Source organism: Lemur catta, chromosome 13, assembly GCF_020740605.2.
Source record: "Lemur catta isolate mLemCat1 chromosome 13, mLemCat1.pri, whole genome shotgun sequence".
In the NCBI taxonomy this organism is placed as follows: Eukaryota; Metazoa; Chordata; class Mammalia; order Primates; family Lemuridae; genus Lemur; species Lemur catta.
The window spans coordinates 25,607,889-25,627,891 of record NC_059140.1 but is presented as its reverse complement, the minus strand read 5'-3'; the positions used below and the strand labels follow the sequence as shown (position 1 = coordinate 25,627,891).

General features: G+C 38.9%; 1 protein-coding gene across 1 annotated transcript in view; it reads left to right on the top strand.

The window, feature by feature from the left end:
• The first annotated feature begins 15,433 nt into the window (after positions 1-15,433).
• GPC6 (glypican 6) overlaps positions 15,434-20,003 on the top strand; it is a 1,073,567-nt gene continuing 1,068,997 nt past the window's right edge. Inside the window, exon 1 of the mRNA XM_045566886.1 lies at positions 15,434-15,629. Within this exon, the coding sequence (XP_045422842.1) occupies positions 15,470-15,629 (160 nt within the window). The 5' untranslated portion in view covers positions 15,434-15,469. The remainder of the gene's footprint in view (positions 15,630-20,003) is intronic.

The following is a 20,003-nucleotide window of genomic DNA, read 5'->3' as shown; positions in this document are numbered from 1 at the left end:
TTATTAAGGCTTTTAATGTATGCAACATGTTGGAAGAGGCATAATTAGAACATTCACTCAACACATAGACAATTATAGGGCTTTCAATCTTTGCATTTTGAAAGCAACATTTAATGCTGTTATTTTGTGGAATTCAGTAAATTGTAGTATCAGTTTCCCATTGCTGCTATAACAAAGTCCCACAAAATCAGTGGCTGAAAACAACAAAAAAATTCTTTACGGTTTTATTTAAAGTTTGCTTATGGTTCTAAAGACCAGAAAATGCAAATGAGTCACATGGGGCTAAGATTAAGGTATTGGTCAGACTGCATTCCTTCTGGAGGCTCTAAGGGAGAATAGCCTTTGGGTGGTCCAGCTTCTGGAAAGCACTTGCATTCCTTAATTGGTGGTGCCCTTCCAGCAATCACATCACTTTTTGACCTCTGATTCTCTGATTCTGTCTCTCCTGCCCGCCTCCTACCCAGACCTTGTGATTATATTGAGCTCACCTAGATAATCCAGGGTAATCTTCCCATCTCCAGAGCTTTAACCTAATCACATCTGCAAAGCTCCTTTTGCCATGTAAGACAACATATTTACAGGTTCTGGGGATTAAGATTTGGACACTTTGGGGAGGCATTATTCTGACTACCACAATAATCAAATATTAAGGTGAGCTCTTAGAAATACTTACCCTAATGTTAAGTAAATAGAAGCTCTGTTTTGTTCTGAGGATGAAAAAATTTAGAGACCACATTCTCTAACATAGTATCTTAAAATTGGAAGGGATTCATCTCTTTTATTGCAAATAAAGAATTCAAGTGAGATAGATGCCAGTAATGAAAAGGTCATTGGTAATGTTTAGAAAGGTGCTCACACTTAGAAACAAAGAACACAAAAATGATTTTTTTTCCACTTGCGAGAAAATACACTTAGAAGCACTGTTTAAGTCTATAATTGGGGAAGTAGATAAATAAAATATTTGATAGAATACCACAGAGCAGTTAAAATGAATGAGATATGTCTGTATTTAAGAATTGAGGTCAAAAACACAAAATTAAGTAATAAAAGCATGCTTTGAACCAACTTTACCCATTACAATATCAAGCCCAGCTTCTATCAAATGAACATGAGTATATTTTGTTTAAGAAAATTAATTGAGCTGTACACTTATGTGCACTTTTTGTATGTGTTATACTTCAAAAAAGGTCTTAAAAAGTTGTAGCATGAAAAAAAGTTGTAGTATATTCTAATCGTAAAGTGTGATGGCATTTATCAGTTTTTACATGACACAACATAATACTATTTATTGTTTATGAAAGTATAAAGTACTCATTGTATACCAAAAATGTGCCAATTAACATTTTTATATTATCAAATCCTGGGATGAGCCTGTGTTCAAAGAAATTAATTTACACAGGACACAGAGCTACTAGTTTAGCAGGATTTGAAATGAAAACTGATGCTTCATTTATAACTCCCTTTTCCTTTTCTAATGTGAGAAATTATAAAACTCAATAGTCTCCATTCACTAGTGTACAAAAAATGTACTTCAATACAATGAAAGCCGTATAATGACATATTCGCAACTATCATCACACTGAACTAGGAAAAGTTGAAAGCTTTTGCTCTAATATGTGGAACAAGACAAGGCTGCCCACTCTCACCACTTCTATTCAACGTAGTACTGGAAGTCCTAGCCAGAGCAATTAAGTGAGAGAAAGAAATAAAAGGCATCTAAGCTGGAAAGGAAGAAGTTAAATTGTCCCTGTTTGTAGATGACATGATCTTATATATAGAAAACCCTAACGACTCCACCAAAATAATGTTAGAACTAAAAAACAAATTCAATAAAGTTATGAGATATAAGCTGTGAGTTATGAAAATAAAACCCAGTAAACTCTCTGAGAAAGAAATCAAGAAAACAATCCCATTTACCATAGCAACTACAACAACAAAAAATTTATAAATAAATTCAACCAAGGAGGTAAAAGATCTCTATACTAAATACTTTAAAATATTGATGAAAGAAATTGAAGAAGACCCAAAGAATTGGAAAAGTACCTTATGTTCATGAATTGGAAGAATTAGTATTGTTAAAATGTCTATACTACTCAAATCAATCTACAGACTCAATGCAATCCCTGTCAAAACAGTAATGACATTCTTCGCAGAAATAGAAAAAGCAATCTTAACATTTGAATGGAACCACAAAAGACCCCAAATGACCAAAGCAATCTTGAGGAGGGGGGGAGTTGGAGGCACCAGACTGCCTAACTTCAAAAGATACTCTAAAGCTAGAGTAATCAAAACAGCATGATACTGGCATAAAAACAGACATATAGATTAATGGAACAGAATAAAGAGCCCAGAAATAAATCCACACATTTACAACCAAGTGATTTTTGACAAAGGTACCAAGAACACACATGGGGAAAGGATGGTCTTTTCAATAAATGATGTTGGGGAAACTGGATATCCACATGCAGAAGAAGGAAATCAGACCTTTATCTCATAGCATATAGAAAGCTCAAATCAAAATGGATTAAAGATTTAAATGTAAGACCTGAAATTGTCAATCCACTAAAAGAAAATTTGGTTGAAAACCTTCATGCCATTGGTCTGGGGGTGATTTTCTGAAAATAACCTCAAAACCATAAGCAACAAAAATAAAAATAGGCAAATGGGATTATATCAAACTAAAAACTTCCATACAACAAAGGAAACGATCAACAGAGTGAAGAGACAACCTACAGAATGGTAGAAAATATTTGCAAGCCATACATCTGGTAATGGGTTGACAAACAAAATGTGTAAGAAACTCAAACAACTCAATAGCAAGAAAATAAATAACTCATTTTTAAAATGTACAAAAGATCTGAATAGCCATTTCTCAAAGTAAGATATACAAGTGGCCAAGAAGTATATGAAAAAATGCTTAATATCACTAATCATCAGAGAAATGCAAAGCAAAACCATAATGAGATATTACCTTACTCTAGTTAGAATAGCTATTATCAAAAAGATAAAAGTTAACAAGTGTTGGTGAGGATATGGAAAAAAGAGAACCCTAGCACACTGTTGGTGGGAATGTAAATTAGTACAACCAATATAGAAAAGAGAATGGAAGTTTCTCAAAAAATTAAACATAGAACTACCATAAAATCCACCAATCCCACTGCTGGCTATATATCTAAAGTAAGTGAAATCAGTATGTCGAAGAGATATCTGCACTCTCATTTTTATTGTAGCACTATTCACAATAGCTAAGATTCAACATCAATGTAACTGTCTATCAACAAATGAATGGATTAAGAAAGTGTGGTATAGGTACACAATGGAATACTATTCAGCCATAAAAAGGAGTAAATCTTGCCATTTGTTACAACATGGATAAATCTGGAAGACATTATGTTAAGTGAACTAAGCCAGGCACAGAAACACAAATATCACATGATGTCACTCATGTGGAATCTGAAAAAGATTATCTAACAGAAATAGAGTGTAGAATGGTGATTACTAGAGGCTAGGGTGATTGAGGAGGTGTGTAGTGGAGAATGTTGGTCACAGGATACAAAACTACAGTTATATAGAAGGAATATGTTTAAGAGATCGATTATACAGCACAATGATTATAGTTAATGACTATATATTATTGTATTTCATTCTTGAAAAATGCTAAGAGAGTGGATCATGAGTGTTCTGACCACAAAAGGTATAACTGTGAATTAATGAATATGTTAATTAGGTAGATTTAACCATTCCACAATGTATATATATTTCAAAACATCATGTTTTACACAGTACATACAATTTTATGTCAATTTAAAAAAGTAAATTTAAAAAAATAATTAATAGTCTCCACATATATGAAAGCACTGCTACTAGCATCATGTACGTGTGATCCTTACCATTTACCAACAAACTTAATGTGTTTCTTGGAAATGAATTCTAATAGCACACATTTAATTCATTTGCAAAATTGAATCTTCCCTGCTGACCCATAGCACTCTTCTGAAAATCTAAGGTAAGTTTTCTTATTCTGGATTCAGAGTCCAGAGTGCTAATCATTACACCATGGAACCACTTACTAAGTTTTCTTATTCTAAATTAAATTTCATTTTCTTGAAAGGTTTTGATCAAATCATTAGTTTTGAATCAAATTAATAACATATTTCAAAGTATAGAAAACTGATAATTTTAGATTGCTTTGCAAGGTAAGATTGAAGAGATGAATGTTTATTATGTTATTTGTGGCCAGGTAAAATACTAAATTAGATTATGGAGAAATTAAAATTTTCTCCAACACATGTAGGAAAATATTTAATAGGTTCAAAATTATATTATTCTTTGTAAGGTTTAGGGGCATAGACACAGATGGCGAGTGTTAAGGAGGGCAACTTAAATCTATTAAAACGATTTTTTTATGTATTCTTGAGTTGATTAGTTTCTCAAATCCTAATTGAGTTCCAATTACAGGTAAGACCTTTTTCTAGGGGCTGGAATAATCAAATCTCACACACAAAAAAATTCCCATCTTGTTCTCTGGGTTTTCTGAGTCAGTGGTCTTTCAATTAAAGTGTACCAAAATCACAACTGTAAGTGTAGCCAGACCTCTGCTTTGATGGCTTTTAGGAAAGTTATATAAAGAAGCCAATTATAAATTCATAAGATGTTAATCATAATGTGGCCCATATTTACATTAAAAATATATTATATAGAGTAATTGGATTGAAGTGGTACTCTTTAAAGAAATAATGGTAAAACCTAGATTTTTATGTATGGCTGAGATTAAAATTTTTAAAGCCACAGTCTTGTACTTTTTTGCCCTTCTTGAGACCTTCTACTATATTGCCATTTACTTCTTATTTAATTTATTTTATAAATAGATTTAAATTCTAAATGACTCTAAATGTAATAGAGCTCTAGGCTGGAGGCTCATAATGGCAGAGATGCTGCCTGTATTTACAAGTTTCAAGCACAATGATTTGGGGAATGAATAGCTGAAGGAACAGTCTATTCAGAGAAATCAAAGTAGTAACAAATTGTGGAGTTGAAATGAGGGACTAAGGAAGACTGCCAAGCCTGCTTTAACATGCCCAGAACCTGAGGCAAGTGTACAAATGGAAGTCCACACATTGGTATTGCCTGTAGACTCTGACAAGCAGAGTCAAAATTTTCTGTCTTCCTCCATTCTGTCAGATGACCAGTACTAGCATATCTCTCTGGGTGAGGTGTCCTAAGCCTAGACTTAGACATGCATAGGCTCCATTTTTCCCATTTGGAGTACTCTCCAAACTTACAATCACCCTCTCTTGCTTGTCCAGGTGTATATATATTCATGTACACACACACCCTCTCTCTCTCTTCCTCTCTCTGATGTGAGTTGACCAGATGCTTCAAGTTGCTCAAGGAGTCACACCTGTATGCTCGTTCTGGGGTGCTGACTAGACTGTGGTTTACTGGAGAGTTACTCCCTTTCATCTCCTGCTGGGAGCACCAACAGCCTCGGTCTGTGCCTAGGATCATATAAGTCAGGGGCCTGGGAACAGCTGCCGTGGTGGAGGCCATGTTGGGGCAATCTTATGGCAGAGTTACTCCTGGCCAGGGTGGTCTGAAACTGAGATGCAGGAACTGATAAACCCATCTTTGACTCACACAGAGATAAAGGTGTTTAAGGCATCTCTTGCTCCCACCTGAGATGTGCAGAAAGGGACCTGGGTCCTTGCCCCAGTAGCTTGCAATTTCAATCCACTATACATCTCACCCACTCTCTCTCAACTTTCTGGAATCCTCAGGGAGCATAGAGTAAGAGGATGAAAAAGTGGGCATAAAAAGTCAATGTGTGATGTGGGCAGGTATAAACAGGAAGGAAGGTTGTGGGTGCCAAATGTGAGTGCAGACCTGTAGGAAAAGGGGCTGCCTGATTCACCTCAGCTCCAGCGAAATGTGGGCTCCATTCTGGCAGATCTTTGAAATTTTCAAGAGAAGCACAAAATTTAAATTTTTTTTGTTATATCTCTCAATTTTAAATGGTGACACTATTTAAAATTATTTAAAGGCCAGCAAAACACATATGTGTGCCAAATTATTCCCCAGGACTGCCATTTCATATTTTAGAATCTCAAATATTAAAAGAGTTAATTGAATTCATCTAGATCTTCTTAAGGAAGGTTCTCCAAAAGGTTTTGTAGGGCCCTGGGCACTACCACGCCCTTAGAAGCTGGAGGTTGCTGTGGAAATTACCTTTAGTGACAGATTGCTTTATACTCCTTGGGTGATCAAGGCAACCATGTCTCCCCGGAGCAGAAAAATACAAGATAAACACAATTTTAACCTCTAGTAGGGACACTTGCCATATGTTTTTCCTACATGGCTCCACTTAGCTCACCAGTGTATCTTGGGAGTCTCTGATAGGCTTGACTTTGGGCTGTTCCAAGCCTGAGCTCAGCTTTTGTTAGTTGCTATAGCACACTGTACTCCATAATTGCTTGTAGGACTTATAGGAAAGTGCTTAAACTTTTATTAATATAAGTTACCATTTCCTTCAAAACCATTGTCCATATTGTTTTGTATCATACACGCACAAGAATTTTAAAATATCAGAAATTAACTATTAGCTGTTTCTCCTTAGCATGTGTTTGTTGGCCTGAAAACTTCCTTCCACTTAGTCAGTGTACAGGCTGTCAGGTGAGTTAACAAACTCAATTCTCATCTTTTATATTTCTAAGAAGTCTCTTAAACTTAACTCAGAGACTACAGACTTGGTAGCCATGGCTTTTGATTTGTGAAAGCTAAAAGCATTCTGAAAGAGGTCTAAGATCTGAAGGAAGCAAGCTCTGTTGTACAGGCCGTAAGTGAGAGGTTGGAGAGAATGCAAAATACATAGGCAGCCAGAGCTGTTTCCTTGTTCCATCCTAGATAAAAATGCTGGGTGAAGGGGAGGAGGGAAGGCTGGAGGATGCAGGTAGTTGTAAGTGTTCCTCCATTTTGTCTGTAGGCTGGACCATGATAGAATTAGGGCTTCCAGGGTGTAGAGATGTGTATTCTGACTCTCCTATCTGAAGACACTCATCGTCTGTAGCTTGTCTGATATTCCTTGTCCTACCATGGCTTGGGAGTAGTGAAACAGACAGAAGAAATGCAGGGGTGGGGTGAGAGACCTGCAGAGAGGTGCAGGAGGCAACCCAACTCTCCAGTGCCATTAACAAAGGGGCAGAGATGGGCTGAGAGAAAGAAAACCATCCCCTACTGAAAGTTCACACATGCCAGTGTGTGTGTACAGGGTTCTAGCTGTAAAGAGAGATAGCACAGCCTAGAATATGCTGTAGACCAGGTAGCCAGAGACTGACAAAGACCCATCTGTATCTCAGAGAATGCCAATCTAGAACATAACAATAACCATTGATCTGTTTTCACTAATGCCTGACTCACCATATGCCCTTAGGAAAAAAGGACCCTTTCTGGGAAGGCAGATTTGTCTGAGAAAATTCTTATGTGACTAAATTTACCTGGAGTTAGCAAAATTAAATTTTCTCCTACTGAGTAGAAGAGAGACTTGAAATAGAAATTAAGATCCATTACAAGAAAATAAAGGAAGTTCCCGTTCCTTCTGCCTGAGTTTGTGGCCCGTGAAAATGCATGACCATTACGCAGACATAAAATTTTCCATTTGAGTTGCTACCAATTGCAATGCATAATAGTTTTACATGATGGTTAACTAGTCTTGTAAGTCATCTTGAACATGAGCATGTTTTACCCCAAAAAAATAGAAAGAAAAAAATCTTCTTGACAAAGTCCAAAGACATCTAATGAATATTTCAATTTAATGTTGTGATGCCCAGTATTTTTGTTGAATGGTAAAGTAGGTCATTATCATTTAAAAATCTTACATCTTACTTTTCGTTAGTTATTTTGTGAAATATTTCTTGTGCAAATATCTAAATTTGGTTATACGTTGTAGAGCACAAACTACTTTTTATGTGTGCCCAAGAGAATCAGGTTTAACTATGTTTCATCAAGTTTAAAATAAAGATGAAATTCTAGTTTCTTAAATACTGTGTTCAAATGTTCTTTTCTTTTCCCCTCAAATTTGTGTAAGCCTGTCTTGATCCTTAGAGACTGTAATGTGATCCTTCATCTCTTCAATTTTTGTATTAAATCATCATTTTAAACTTGTAAAAGCAACATATAAGCCAGGCAGCATGTTACAAGTTTAAAATAAGGCTGTTCAACCCTCTGTGGGGTTTTAAAATCAGTTATCTACTTAAATTAAGGTAGGAGTCAAAGCAGATTTAGTGTCCTTCTATGCTATGCACACTCACAATACTGTTCATTACCACGAACATGCCTGTACATGTTTGTTTCCCAGGAAAAATAGAGCCCTATTCATTATTCATAGAGGTCCTCCAGTACAGTAAAGACATTCATTCTCTAATGGCTCTATGACTAGGGTGTTGTGAAGCCCAAAGATGTTATTTTTGGAAGATAGTTTACCAATTAAAAGCAAAACAGCACCAGATTGCTTAGTAATGTCCTCAACATTGATTGGCTATGATTACAAACGAACATGGGGAGAAAACCAAAGGCACATTGCTGCCTGTTTCTCTGCTTGCTTGTTTCAGATACCCCCCTAGAAACAGATCAGTAGTAGATGGAACTTCCAACTTACAAACTCAGACTTTTTTTTTCTCCAGGTAACTTAAAAATTATACCAGATTTACTCTCTCACAAACGTTTAATTATTTCCCCCTGAAATGTAATAAAATGTGCGAAGTTAATATAGAAGCAAGTGTTAGAAATGATTGCTTGGAAGTGAGTTCAGGCTATGAAGACAAATAAGACCATTTTCTTCAAGTAAAAAACAATGATATTTTATATGAAGCTAAATATCTTTTAATTATTTTGTGGCTGATAAAGAATGTAGGATGTCGGCCATAAATGTTTTATGTAAATTCAGTGGAATGAAGTTTTAGATTTTGACTTATCAATTACAATACAGATCAAGATCAGTACTATTTTCTTAACCATAGATCTAAAAATTAGTAGTAGTTGGTATTTGTTATGTAGGATGTAAACCTAAGGATTTATTACTCTTTTCCTTAGCTTTCATTGATCTTTTAAAATGTGACATAGTTGGGCATAAGGTAGTCATACAATGGTTGGGAAACTTTGCTCCCTCAGAGCACGTAGCTTCTAAGCTCTTCAGCTTTCCACAGGAAACAGTTAAAAGAGCAGAGCCCTGTATGTAGTAAAATAGGTAATAACAGATACATTTTATGGGTTCATCATCAGTTTTTTTTCCAAATCTAAGTCTATCACATGGCTTATTTAATGTTGAAATAATTAATGACAGGTTATTAACCCGGGGCCTTTAAAATCCGAGAAATCATTTTAATAAAGAGTGAATGTGCTCCACTGACGAACGTTAGCAACATCTGAAGAACTATTCCCCAGCAAATAAGCTTGTATTGTTATCCACTTGCCTTAAGGAGTGTTATTGTTTATGGTGCCAGATGATCTGAAAACTATGCAAAGCTCCATTCATCTTTCAGAAAAGCAAAAGAATCAGAGTAATGACTGCCAAGATGTAAGGTTCCAATAATCTAGGTATGTCAAATTTACTGCTCAGCTACAAACTCATCTCTTATAACATTAATATCTGAATTTATAACAAGGCAAGGTTAAACAATCTTTTATGAATTACAAAAATGCAAGTTTACTCATCTGCAATAGGATTTTCATTTGCCCCACTCTTTTACATATCTGATTTGGAAACACTGCGAAAACACATGAGCTTTAAATAAAAACATTGTTGAAAGCATCTATTACTATTGTAAGCCATCAAGTCACAATGAAACTCTTCCTGATATACAATGAACTTTTCTAATGATGTTATAAAATGACGCTTATCCAGTGCCACATTTGGCAAGGTTGTTCCAAGGCATAGAGTAGTCTTGACACCAATTTTGAAAGTAAATATTTTTGTTACTTAATATTTAAGTGTATTTAATACCTAAGATGCAGTTCTTGGCATGAAAATCACTTACAATCAGTGGAGAGTAGACTCCTGGGTCATTAATAAATATGAAAAATTGAAAATAGTATTTTAAATGATTGTAATTCCTTAACATAGTTCCTGGTTGTATCTTCTTAAAGATTGATGGTACTATTTCAGCTAAATATGAGTAGGGCTTAAGATTATACAAAACACTTTCATTGTCTAAGTTTCTGGCATATATGAAAACTAAACATAATTAAATAATTAGAGCTCTTTCACTTCTCTTGGCCAAACTCTGTCATAATTTTTAGGCAAAAATCTGATTAAGCAGATCACATGATTCTCTCTCTTCTGAAAGCAAATAGTTTTGGTTCGGGAGTCTTAGAAGAAGAATACTGCAAGACAAGAAGAATCTGTTGTCTCTTGGTGCATGGTTTTCCCCCAAGAGAGCATTAGCAGCCCAGCTTGTTCTCAGCTGCCTTAAACATATGACTTTAATTGGCTTAGATTAGCACTTGCTATACTCTTAAGGCTCAAAAAACGTTACATGAACTATTAGGATTTGGTTGGGTATAAAGCACGAGAAGAAGATGAAATATTATTTTGGTCATTTCTGGTCACTATTCACCCAAGTTTACCTTTTCTTTTTCTGTAACTCAGCAACCTTCCCATTATCCAGGCACCTGGCAGAGCTACTGTTGTTAAATTTCTGACAGCTTTTTCATTACGGGTCCTGTTTTCCAAGAGGCAGGTTAACTAAGTGATTTTGATTTGTGCCAAACTGAGATGTGGAATAGACACTTGAAGTCCATTCTCTTGTTTTCATAAGATTTTATTTGAAGTTATTTGTCCTACTTTGATCTAAAAAATACTAAGATAAAACTAAAATTCATCCATTTTCTCATTCATGAATTAGTACGACTAAGCAAAAGGATAGTAAATTTGGTATCTTTTTTCTTTTTTTAGAAACCCAAGGCATTTCAAAAAATTATCAAGAAATTTTATACCCCAAAGTTGTTATTTTATTCAGAAATATATTAACAGCCATTTGTTTTGCTTATATAAGATAATAAGACCTTTTTACTTTGTAAAACATGACATAAATATCTTTTGTATTTATATTAAAAGTATGACATACATTTCAAAACATTTTTCTCATAATAAAAAGGGACTCACGTTTACTATAGAAAACATGAAAAATGCAGATAAGAGAAGAAAGATTTAAAATCAACCAACCAAGCAAAATCATACTGAATTTCAGTTTCTTCTTATGTCTTGTTTCTCATTCTTCTCTGAAGTCTTAGAAGCATCTTCTGGAAAGCATTCCTGATCACTTATCCTGTACCCCCTCCACATAGTTACCACACTGTAATCAGTTATACCTGGCATTTTCATATTCTTTCCACTCATTTTACATACAATTTCATATGGTCTGGCATCCATAACATTACTCTACTAAAATGTTTCTTTTGAAATTTCCAGTAAGCTTCTTTATCATTATCCAAGTACCATTTTTTTTCTACCTTCCCTGTTCTTGGTGTCCACTGCAATTTGCTTTATGTTTGAAAATCTCCTAACTTGGATTCCATAATGCCACCTCATTTTTGTTCTCTTCTTACATTTGTATCTTACTTAATCCCTGCCTCTCATCTTCAATGTCTCTTATTCTCCCTTGAATTTGGTGTATAGATTGATGTGACCTTCACATGTAAACAGCAGAAGAACCAACTAACGCTCGTGGAAACTACAGGATATTTATTATTTAACAAGAAGTTCAGAGGTTGACAGTCCCAGGGCTGGCTTAGGGGATGAAACAGGAAATTAGGAATTTAGGTTCCCTCCTTCCTTGTGTTCTGTCATTGTCTGTGTTAGCAATGTCTTGTTTCCTGCTCATGAGATGGCCATCTAGCTCTCAGAAGGCAGGAGCCTGAGGCAAAAAGACCCTTATTCTCCTTTAGTCAGGGAAAAAATTGTTGCTCAGAAATTTCCTTAAGTCACATTGGCCAGAAGGGGTCTCACATCCACCCCTGCACCATTTAATAGTGAAGGGGAAAGGGAAGGCAGAAGGGACCATGGCTGTGGAGTAGGTACCTGAGAGAGGCTACTCTCCTTGCCTGCCAACCATGGCTGCTCCTCAAGACTGCCTTTTTCTCTCTATAACCCAAAGTCTCTGATGTTCCATTCATCTTATGCCCAACAGGGATTGTTGTGAAAACCAGCAGTAATGTGAAAGTGCTATATAAGCAGGAGTCGTATTGTCTTAATACATATATGATGTTCCCAATGGAGATGATCTTAAAATAAGTTTTTAGTAATTGTTCTTGTGTATTGAACCAAGCACAAAAATCCCATGCTAATCCTTTCTTCAGAATTTATCTTCATCTTCTTTCCATTTCCACCCTCCTGTTGTAGGTCTCAGTCACCTGATACCTGTACCATGGCGGCATCTCCTGCTTACCTTTCTCTCGCTTCTATCCGTTTGCTTCTTCTTGCACAATACTCATCAGTGTTCGAACTTTTTTCCTACTACACACAATATAACCACTGTAGGTGGGATACAAGCCCTTCAGCTAACCTTTCTATCTAACCCAAATGTCTGCTCCTCAATATGAACTCTCTTCTTTCTAGTCAGGCCTCCTCCATGAACCTCTGTAACATTCCATACTCATTCCAATACCTTGTCTGGGTTCCTGCTGTCACCATTAGCTGGAATGTTTGACTTTGTCCCTTACATCACTGCAAACAGTGCTACATTACCCAACAAGTGGACCAAGCAGAGGTTGAGCACATCAGTAAAGCAAGTGCCCTAATTCTTTGGTTTGACTAGAGTTCACAAACCTACCCTAAACTGTTCGATTCTCCAGATGGGATTAAACTAATCCATTTATGCTTAAATTAGTAATTCTTTTCATTTACTACCCTTACCACAAATCCTAAGATCATTTTATAAGTGTAGGGAGTGTATACAATAGCTTAGTGTTATACAACTGCATTGAATGCTCATTAGACACTTAATTAGTTGATCTTCAAATAAGTTAAAAGCATACATACTGTGCTTTTACCCATTCTTCCTATACCTTAATTTTTTAAATTGAATTATGTGCTATATACTGCTAAGTCAGGATAAATGACAGTGAGTCCCAGCATGAGGTAGTGGGAGAGGGGCTGTGTGTATTTACCCCTTTCCTCTGGAGTGCATAATACCTGTTTCCTGGCTATGATAGAAACACAAGTTTGAAGGAGGTCATGTCAAATATCACAGAAATAATGGCTTGGCTACAGCAATTCCTGATCCTACCAATCTCATTCTTTGTCCACAAAGATACTAGAATATGTTTTGTTATCTTGATTTCAGACTTTGAGGAAAAATATTTCAGTGATTTAAGGTCTGCCAGTTAGCACAAATATCACAAAGACAAAAATTGTGCTAACATTTTAAGAGAAAAAAAGATTATGTGAGTTGTCATTTCAGAAAGAAGCGTTTAGGTATAGAGTTTTTGTTTGTTTTCTGTTTTGTTTTTACCTATGGAGTTTGAAGAAGAAAAAGTCACCCTGTAAATAAGACAACCTCATTTTTAAAGCATTTCCAAAGGTTAATTGAGGTTGGATCTTAAACTTGAGAGTCTTTCTGTGGGTTAGGAGAGAAGGAATTTATTAAGGAGAGGAAGAAGATGTAGCTAATGTGTTGTGATGATGATGATGACGACAAATAGAATGACTTAAATTTCATGAGTCATTCTTTTCAGGAAATTATCTTCATGTGTACTTTCATAGGTGAACTCCACAAAACTGGGCATCATTACCCTGCAATAATTTCTGAATAATGTGCTGACTTAACATACATATAGCCAAGTAAGTGAGTAAGCATTATTATTAGTAGTAGTATTTTGGCTTAGTTTTAACTTAACTACCTTGGTAGTTTGGGGACATCTAAGTTTCAACACATACTTCTGCCTAGCTGACTTTAGAGATTGTGCCATTATCATAAGAAAATCAATGGAAATTAGCAAGCTGAATTTTTACTTTTATCCCATTTCACAGAACAACAGTGTAAATGGGGACAGGAAGAAGAAAGTGAATTGATTTTCCACTGGAGAATTATGTTAACCTGGAAAAAAATGTTGGCTCTAGTATGTGAGAGCATTTGGTGAGAGGGGAAGAAGACATCACTCCCTCCCTTGTACCTTCCTGTATGTACACCTGACCTTTGCTCACTCCTTGCTCATTGCTTGTCTTCTGGTTCTTATTAGCTTTCCTGTTCCTCCACACACTGGAAGCCTAAGCCTCATGATTTCTGATCCAAAGCTATGGAATATTTGAAATGAAAAAGGGGGAAATTGTTGAGTCCAGAACCAAACATTTAAAAAATAAAGAACTACTGATCTCTAATGTGTTCACCAACTACCTGCCTTTAGAGAACAAAACCAAACAAAGCCAAACAGAAATTAGACAAGTAGTTAGAGCGGTGATTGTGCTCAGCCATCCAGGGACTTCCCTGTATGTTTATTCCTACCCCGGCTTTGCGTTTCAGTAGGTCAGGAAACACATTAAGAGCAACAATTGGAATTGCGTCGTCCTTTACCGCCACAAAAATGCAGTTTAATAACGGTAAGTTAATGACTTAAAAAACACCTTGGCTCTCTACATGGTTTATTCATGTCATTAAAGGTAGCTTTTCGGATCAGCACGAAGGATGTGAAGGGAATGAGAAAATAGGAACGTTTCCCCCCCCCTTCTTTCAGCCCAGTAGGAGATCCAGTCCAGGTTTTGCCTTTGACTCTGCTTCTGAATTTCGGCTGTGCAATGTGTAGCACGTTTCTCTCTCCCCCCTCCTTTCTCCTTCCCTCTTGCCTCCAGTGTCTGTCTCCAGGATTTCTCTCTTCCTATTTCAGGAGGACTCTCACAGGCTCCCTCAGCCTGTGTGAAGCGGAGGTTTCCCCTGGATCCCGTATATCCCCAACACATACCTCCACGCACACACGTCCCCGAGAACCTCGCGCTGACACCAACACACACACACACGCGCGCACACACACTCGCTCCCGCCTGTCCGTCTCCCTCCCGGGAGAGCCGGCGCGCGTTCCCACCTTCGCTGCACTCTCCGGCGAGCCGAGCTCGCAGCGCTCCAGGATTCCGCGGCTCGGAACTCGGACTGCAGCTCTGAACCCCCATGCTGTTTTTTTAAACACTTCTTTTCCTTCTCCTCCTTCTGGTTTTTATCGCACCTTTTTCGAGCCGGAGGACTAGCGGAGCAAGGCAGCTGCTTTCCCAGCCAGCCCTGGTTGGCTTGCCACCCTCCATCTGGCTTATAAAAGTTTGCTGAGCGCAGTCCAGAGGGCTGCGCTGCTCGTCCCCTCGGCTGGCGGAAGGGGGTGACGCTGGGCAGCTGCAAGGAGCGCGCCGCTGCCTCTGGCGGGCTTTCGGCTTGAGGGGCAAGGTGAAGAGCGCACCGGCCCTGGGGTTCACAGAGCTGGATTTGCATGTTGCACTATGCTTTCTTGGATCGGGGCTGTGATTCTTCCCCTCTCGGGGCTGCTGCTGTCCCTCCCGGCTGGGGCGGATGTGAAGGCTCGGAGCTGCGGCGAGGTCCGCCAGGCATACGGTGCCAAGGGATTCAGCCTGGCGGACATCCCCTACCAGGAGATCGCAGGTAAGCGCGGGCGCGCGGCCGGAGCAGGCTGCAGCCCCCGGCGGCCGCACGTCCCCCTGGCCGCCCGCCGGCCCCTACCTTCCCCCTGTTGCTGACTTGGTGTTCACTTTCCTCTGGGCTCTACCGGACGCCGCGTCTCCGCGCCGGGCGGCGGATGCTCCTCCGGCTTCCCCAGCGGGGGAAGGTGTGCGTCCCCGCCGCCTCATTGTGTGCACACGCGGAGCGCCCTTCTCCCTCCCTCCCTCTGCTCTCGCGCCTCTCTGCCCCCTCAGTTGGGGGCTCAGGCCAGGCGGACCGCGAAGCCCGGGACACTCGGGGGTGGCCGCAGGGAGCGGGCAGATACCAGAGCGGGGCGCCCACCCCACGCCTCTGGTTCGGGCAAACTTGGAAGAACTGCGACCGCAGTTTGCCCGGCGCCACAGCCTGAGTGGCGCCTTCTCCACTCCCGCCCTCGCGCCGGCAGGGGCGGTGGAGAGACGCGGAGGGCTGCCCCCGTCCCTCCCGCCACTGTCCCTGTCCTGCGGGCAGGCAGAGCGCACGGCGCCCGTGCCGGGGGCCGGCGAAACTGTGGGGACCCCAGACCGGGACCCGGTCTCCGGACGTCGGCATTTCAGGGCTGGTTTGGGGAGTTCACGGGCTGCTTGTTTCAAATTTGGGGCGGGCTTTCCTGTTACGGTTCCTCTGTGCTTCCCCAATTGCCGCTGGTCACTCTGGGTTCGGGGGACACTCCGCCGCCCGGCGCGGCGCCGGGTCCAGAGCGCGGCCTCGTTCGGCAGCCGGCTCCCGGGAGCCGAGCGCACTTAAGCGTGTGGCTCAGTTGGGGATTCGGCGTGGGGTCCGGGGACCCCGTGTCCCCCGCTTGCCCGGGCACTAGCGTTCCTCCACCGAGAGCGCGAGAGCCCTCACCCTCTTCCTCGGCGCCCGTCTGTGTGTGCGGCACTTGGTCTCCAGCAGCTCGCGCAGCAGCCTGGGTGCACGTTTTTCCGGCTCTTAGCTCCAACCGAATCCGAGCCTCTCTGGGGCTCTGTGAATGAAACGTGTCAGGGAGAGATAATCCTCTGGCCGCGAGAGAACAGAACTGAGAGAGGCCAAGGGAGGCCAGGAGATGCCGCGAGGGCGCGGGCTGCTCAAACCGGGCGGCTGAAGTCCGTAGTGACCTCAGATGGGCAAGTCAAAACGCTGAATTTCCATCATCCTCTCTCTGCTTTTTGCCAGAGAAACTGGTCGATGGATGAAAAGCGTTTTGCAGATATGTTAAAACATCATCGTTTCGATACGTTGTGGAATTGCTCTTTTATTACAGTTGATCTCAAACTCTAGAAGTGAGGGGTTTTAACTTACACGGAAATTAAAACATTTATAAAAATTTGGGCATTGCCAAACAAACAAACAAACAAAAAAAAAAGGTTCACATATCACTCAGACAGCGCGGCGCATTATGTAGAGGGAGCCTTTTTCAGTTCAGACCCAGACATTCCCTCTGCTGAGTCTAACGCGGAACCTGTGGTGAATTATAAGCCTACTTTTCTATCCCTGTCACTTCTTCCCTCTTTTCCAGAACTCCTTAATTTGTTAATCAATGAATGGAGAGCAACTGCTGCCACAGCTCCTTAAGTTTCTTAACTCTCCTTTGTCTACTGTTATTTCATTCTTTTTAATTAATTGATAAGGATCAGCTTTGCTTTTTCTTTCCCTCCCCAAATCTCAGGGAACTCAACTTTTAAAAGGTTTATAGTATGGATCACTTCTTCTAGGAACTTTTTCTCCTTTCATCTGGGCTCTTTCTAACTGTATCTTTTAAACACACAGATATTTCCCAACACAGATATTTCAGATAAGATATCAAAAAGAAGAAAATAGTTAAGTATTTTTAAATTGCTTCAGTATTCCCTAGTGGATAATGGGACTCTCACGGGACTGAAGTTCATCCTCAGCACGATGCAAATCTCCTTAATATCAAAGTGAAGATTTTCAGTCTTAAATCATGTCTGTAGTCATTATTTACTTTGTTGAGAACTTTCCCGTAAATCCTTTAGTGGATTTTTAACTACAGAGGTCTTGTTTTGTTTTTGCTTTTTGTCTTCTCTCCCACCCTTTTACATTTGCAGTATTTGCTTATTAGCTATGAATTTCTAAAATGTGTGCGCTTTTAACTCTCCTACTTTCCAGGACTAAGAGCACACTGTTGACTTTGCCTTAAGCCTCATGTCCTTTGATGTTGGTGGACTTAATCAAGATACAGGTCACTAGGGGGTCAGGGACACATTTGATAGGAAAATAATGAATTAAAAGAAAATTATGTTTTTAAGGATACACTCCCCCCCCACCAAAGTAAACTTTACTTAATGCTACCTATTGCTGTTAGAATAATCACTTAGGAAATATGTCCTGCTATTAGATGAGCACATTCTTTCTCTCCTGCCTAGTTCTTGATACTGTTTACATTTAATTGTCTAGTATAGGTAAGAGTTGCTATGGTGGTTATCTTTTCTTTAAACTTCTTTTCGTCCTGTGTCTTGTTTGGACACCTAATGGTTTGCTTGAGAAATGGCATATGTCATCAGTCTGCCAGGGAACATGCAGTTAAAAGATTTCCTCTTCAGACTTCAGGTTCATGGGAACTGTTTCTAATTGAAAAATATTTGCAGGTAGTTTGCCTAGTAAAATAACTGAGAAGTAATACTGACATTATGTTTCATCATGACATTATTAAAGTTTTACTCAGAACTCAGGATTGTAAAATAGTGTTGCCCTTTTCTATTCTAGGATAGAGGAGAGTTCTTCAAACTCAACAGATGAGGGACTGTGATAGGTAATATATAAAGTTATACTCTCAGAGAGTGTTTGGGAAGGAGGAAGCCTTCAAAGGCCAGTTTTCACCATTAATCTTCACTCAGCTCTGATTTTAAACCATCGCAAGCAGATCAGATAGGCTCTATCTATCCTTGTTTGAAAAACTTCCAAAGGAGTAGATTTTTGAGCCCTTCCCAGCAATCCATTCTAATATTTAATAATTCTTGTGGTATAGAAATGTTTTCAGATATCCAGACAAAAGCCTTCACAAGGTGCTTGCTTATTTTCCTCTGTTCTATCTCTGGGAAGATGTTGAGCAGTGGATCATGAGGTTCTTTGTTAGGACAGTTATTCTGATTCAAGATCAGTATGAAACATTTGAGTCTTTCGTCACACATCAGTAAATATTACGTCATTTTCCAGTCCTACTCATCTTGATGGTCTAAAGTTCCAAAGAAACTCCACAACTGAAAATAGCACCTGCTTAAACATCCTGGACATTCAGAGAATGTTGTTTCAGGCTTACTCTGCCACTATTTTATGGCTTGAGCCTTTCTGAGATCATTAATTGCAATACTTCGGGGAGTTAATAGTGACTTATTGGCCGACATGATCATGTTTTCCTTATGTATCTAATGTAACTTAACACGTGTGAATATAGAAAATTATGTGCCCATAACCTGTTTAAAAACATTACCTTTAAAACATTATCTTACTGAATCCTCTAATAACTTAGTAGATACTAACATTATCCCCATTTTATAGATGAAAAGACTGAACAATAGAGACTTTAATTAACTTGCCAAAAGGTGACCCAACTAGTATGTGATGAGGCTGAAATTCAAACCTGAGCATTCTGACTCCACAGTCCATAGACCTAACCTAGCCCACTATTTACAGTATTAAACATTCAGCATGTTTTGAGTAAATGTATGCAAAATCTATTCCTTTTCCATCATATATAGCCTGATGCTGTTAATTACCATATGCATGTATGTATTCTTCACCGTTGTTCATGAAATAACAAAAATAGAATAGTTTTTCTATTTTCTTTCAACATCTACAGTTTCTCAAAATCACTTTGAATTTGGAGAAGTTGGGCAGCTACCACCACTAAATTGTCATGTATTTATGCATTTTCATCATCATTTTATTGCAAAGATGCAGTTATATAAAATACAGAAACTAAAATATATGTGGTTTCTTTCAATACCTTTCTCAATTATTTTGAGAGTAGGGTTACAGCTGGATATGAAGACAGCATTAAACTCTTTCCCATGTTTTTGATATCAATTTATCAAATATCTACCTCAAAATCTATAGTACCAAAAGAAAATTCCTTTATGTTCCACTGATGTTCTAGCAGTATTTTTAGTCCTTCTTTATTGGCTTTAAATTACATACTGCCTTATTTTCCCTGACCTTTGTCCCACAGGCCTTTCTTTTTTGGAAGCCTGTCCTTCTGTCTACTTTTCCAGCAAACCAACTTATTTAACACATTTGCCATTAACACAAATCTTTTTTTCAGTCTGCATGTAGATATCTCATTAACATAAATGGAAAACCAGTGTTTGGTAACTC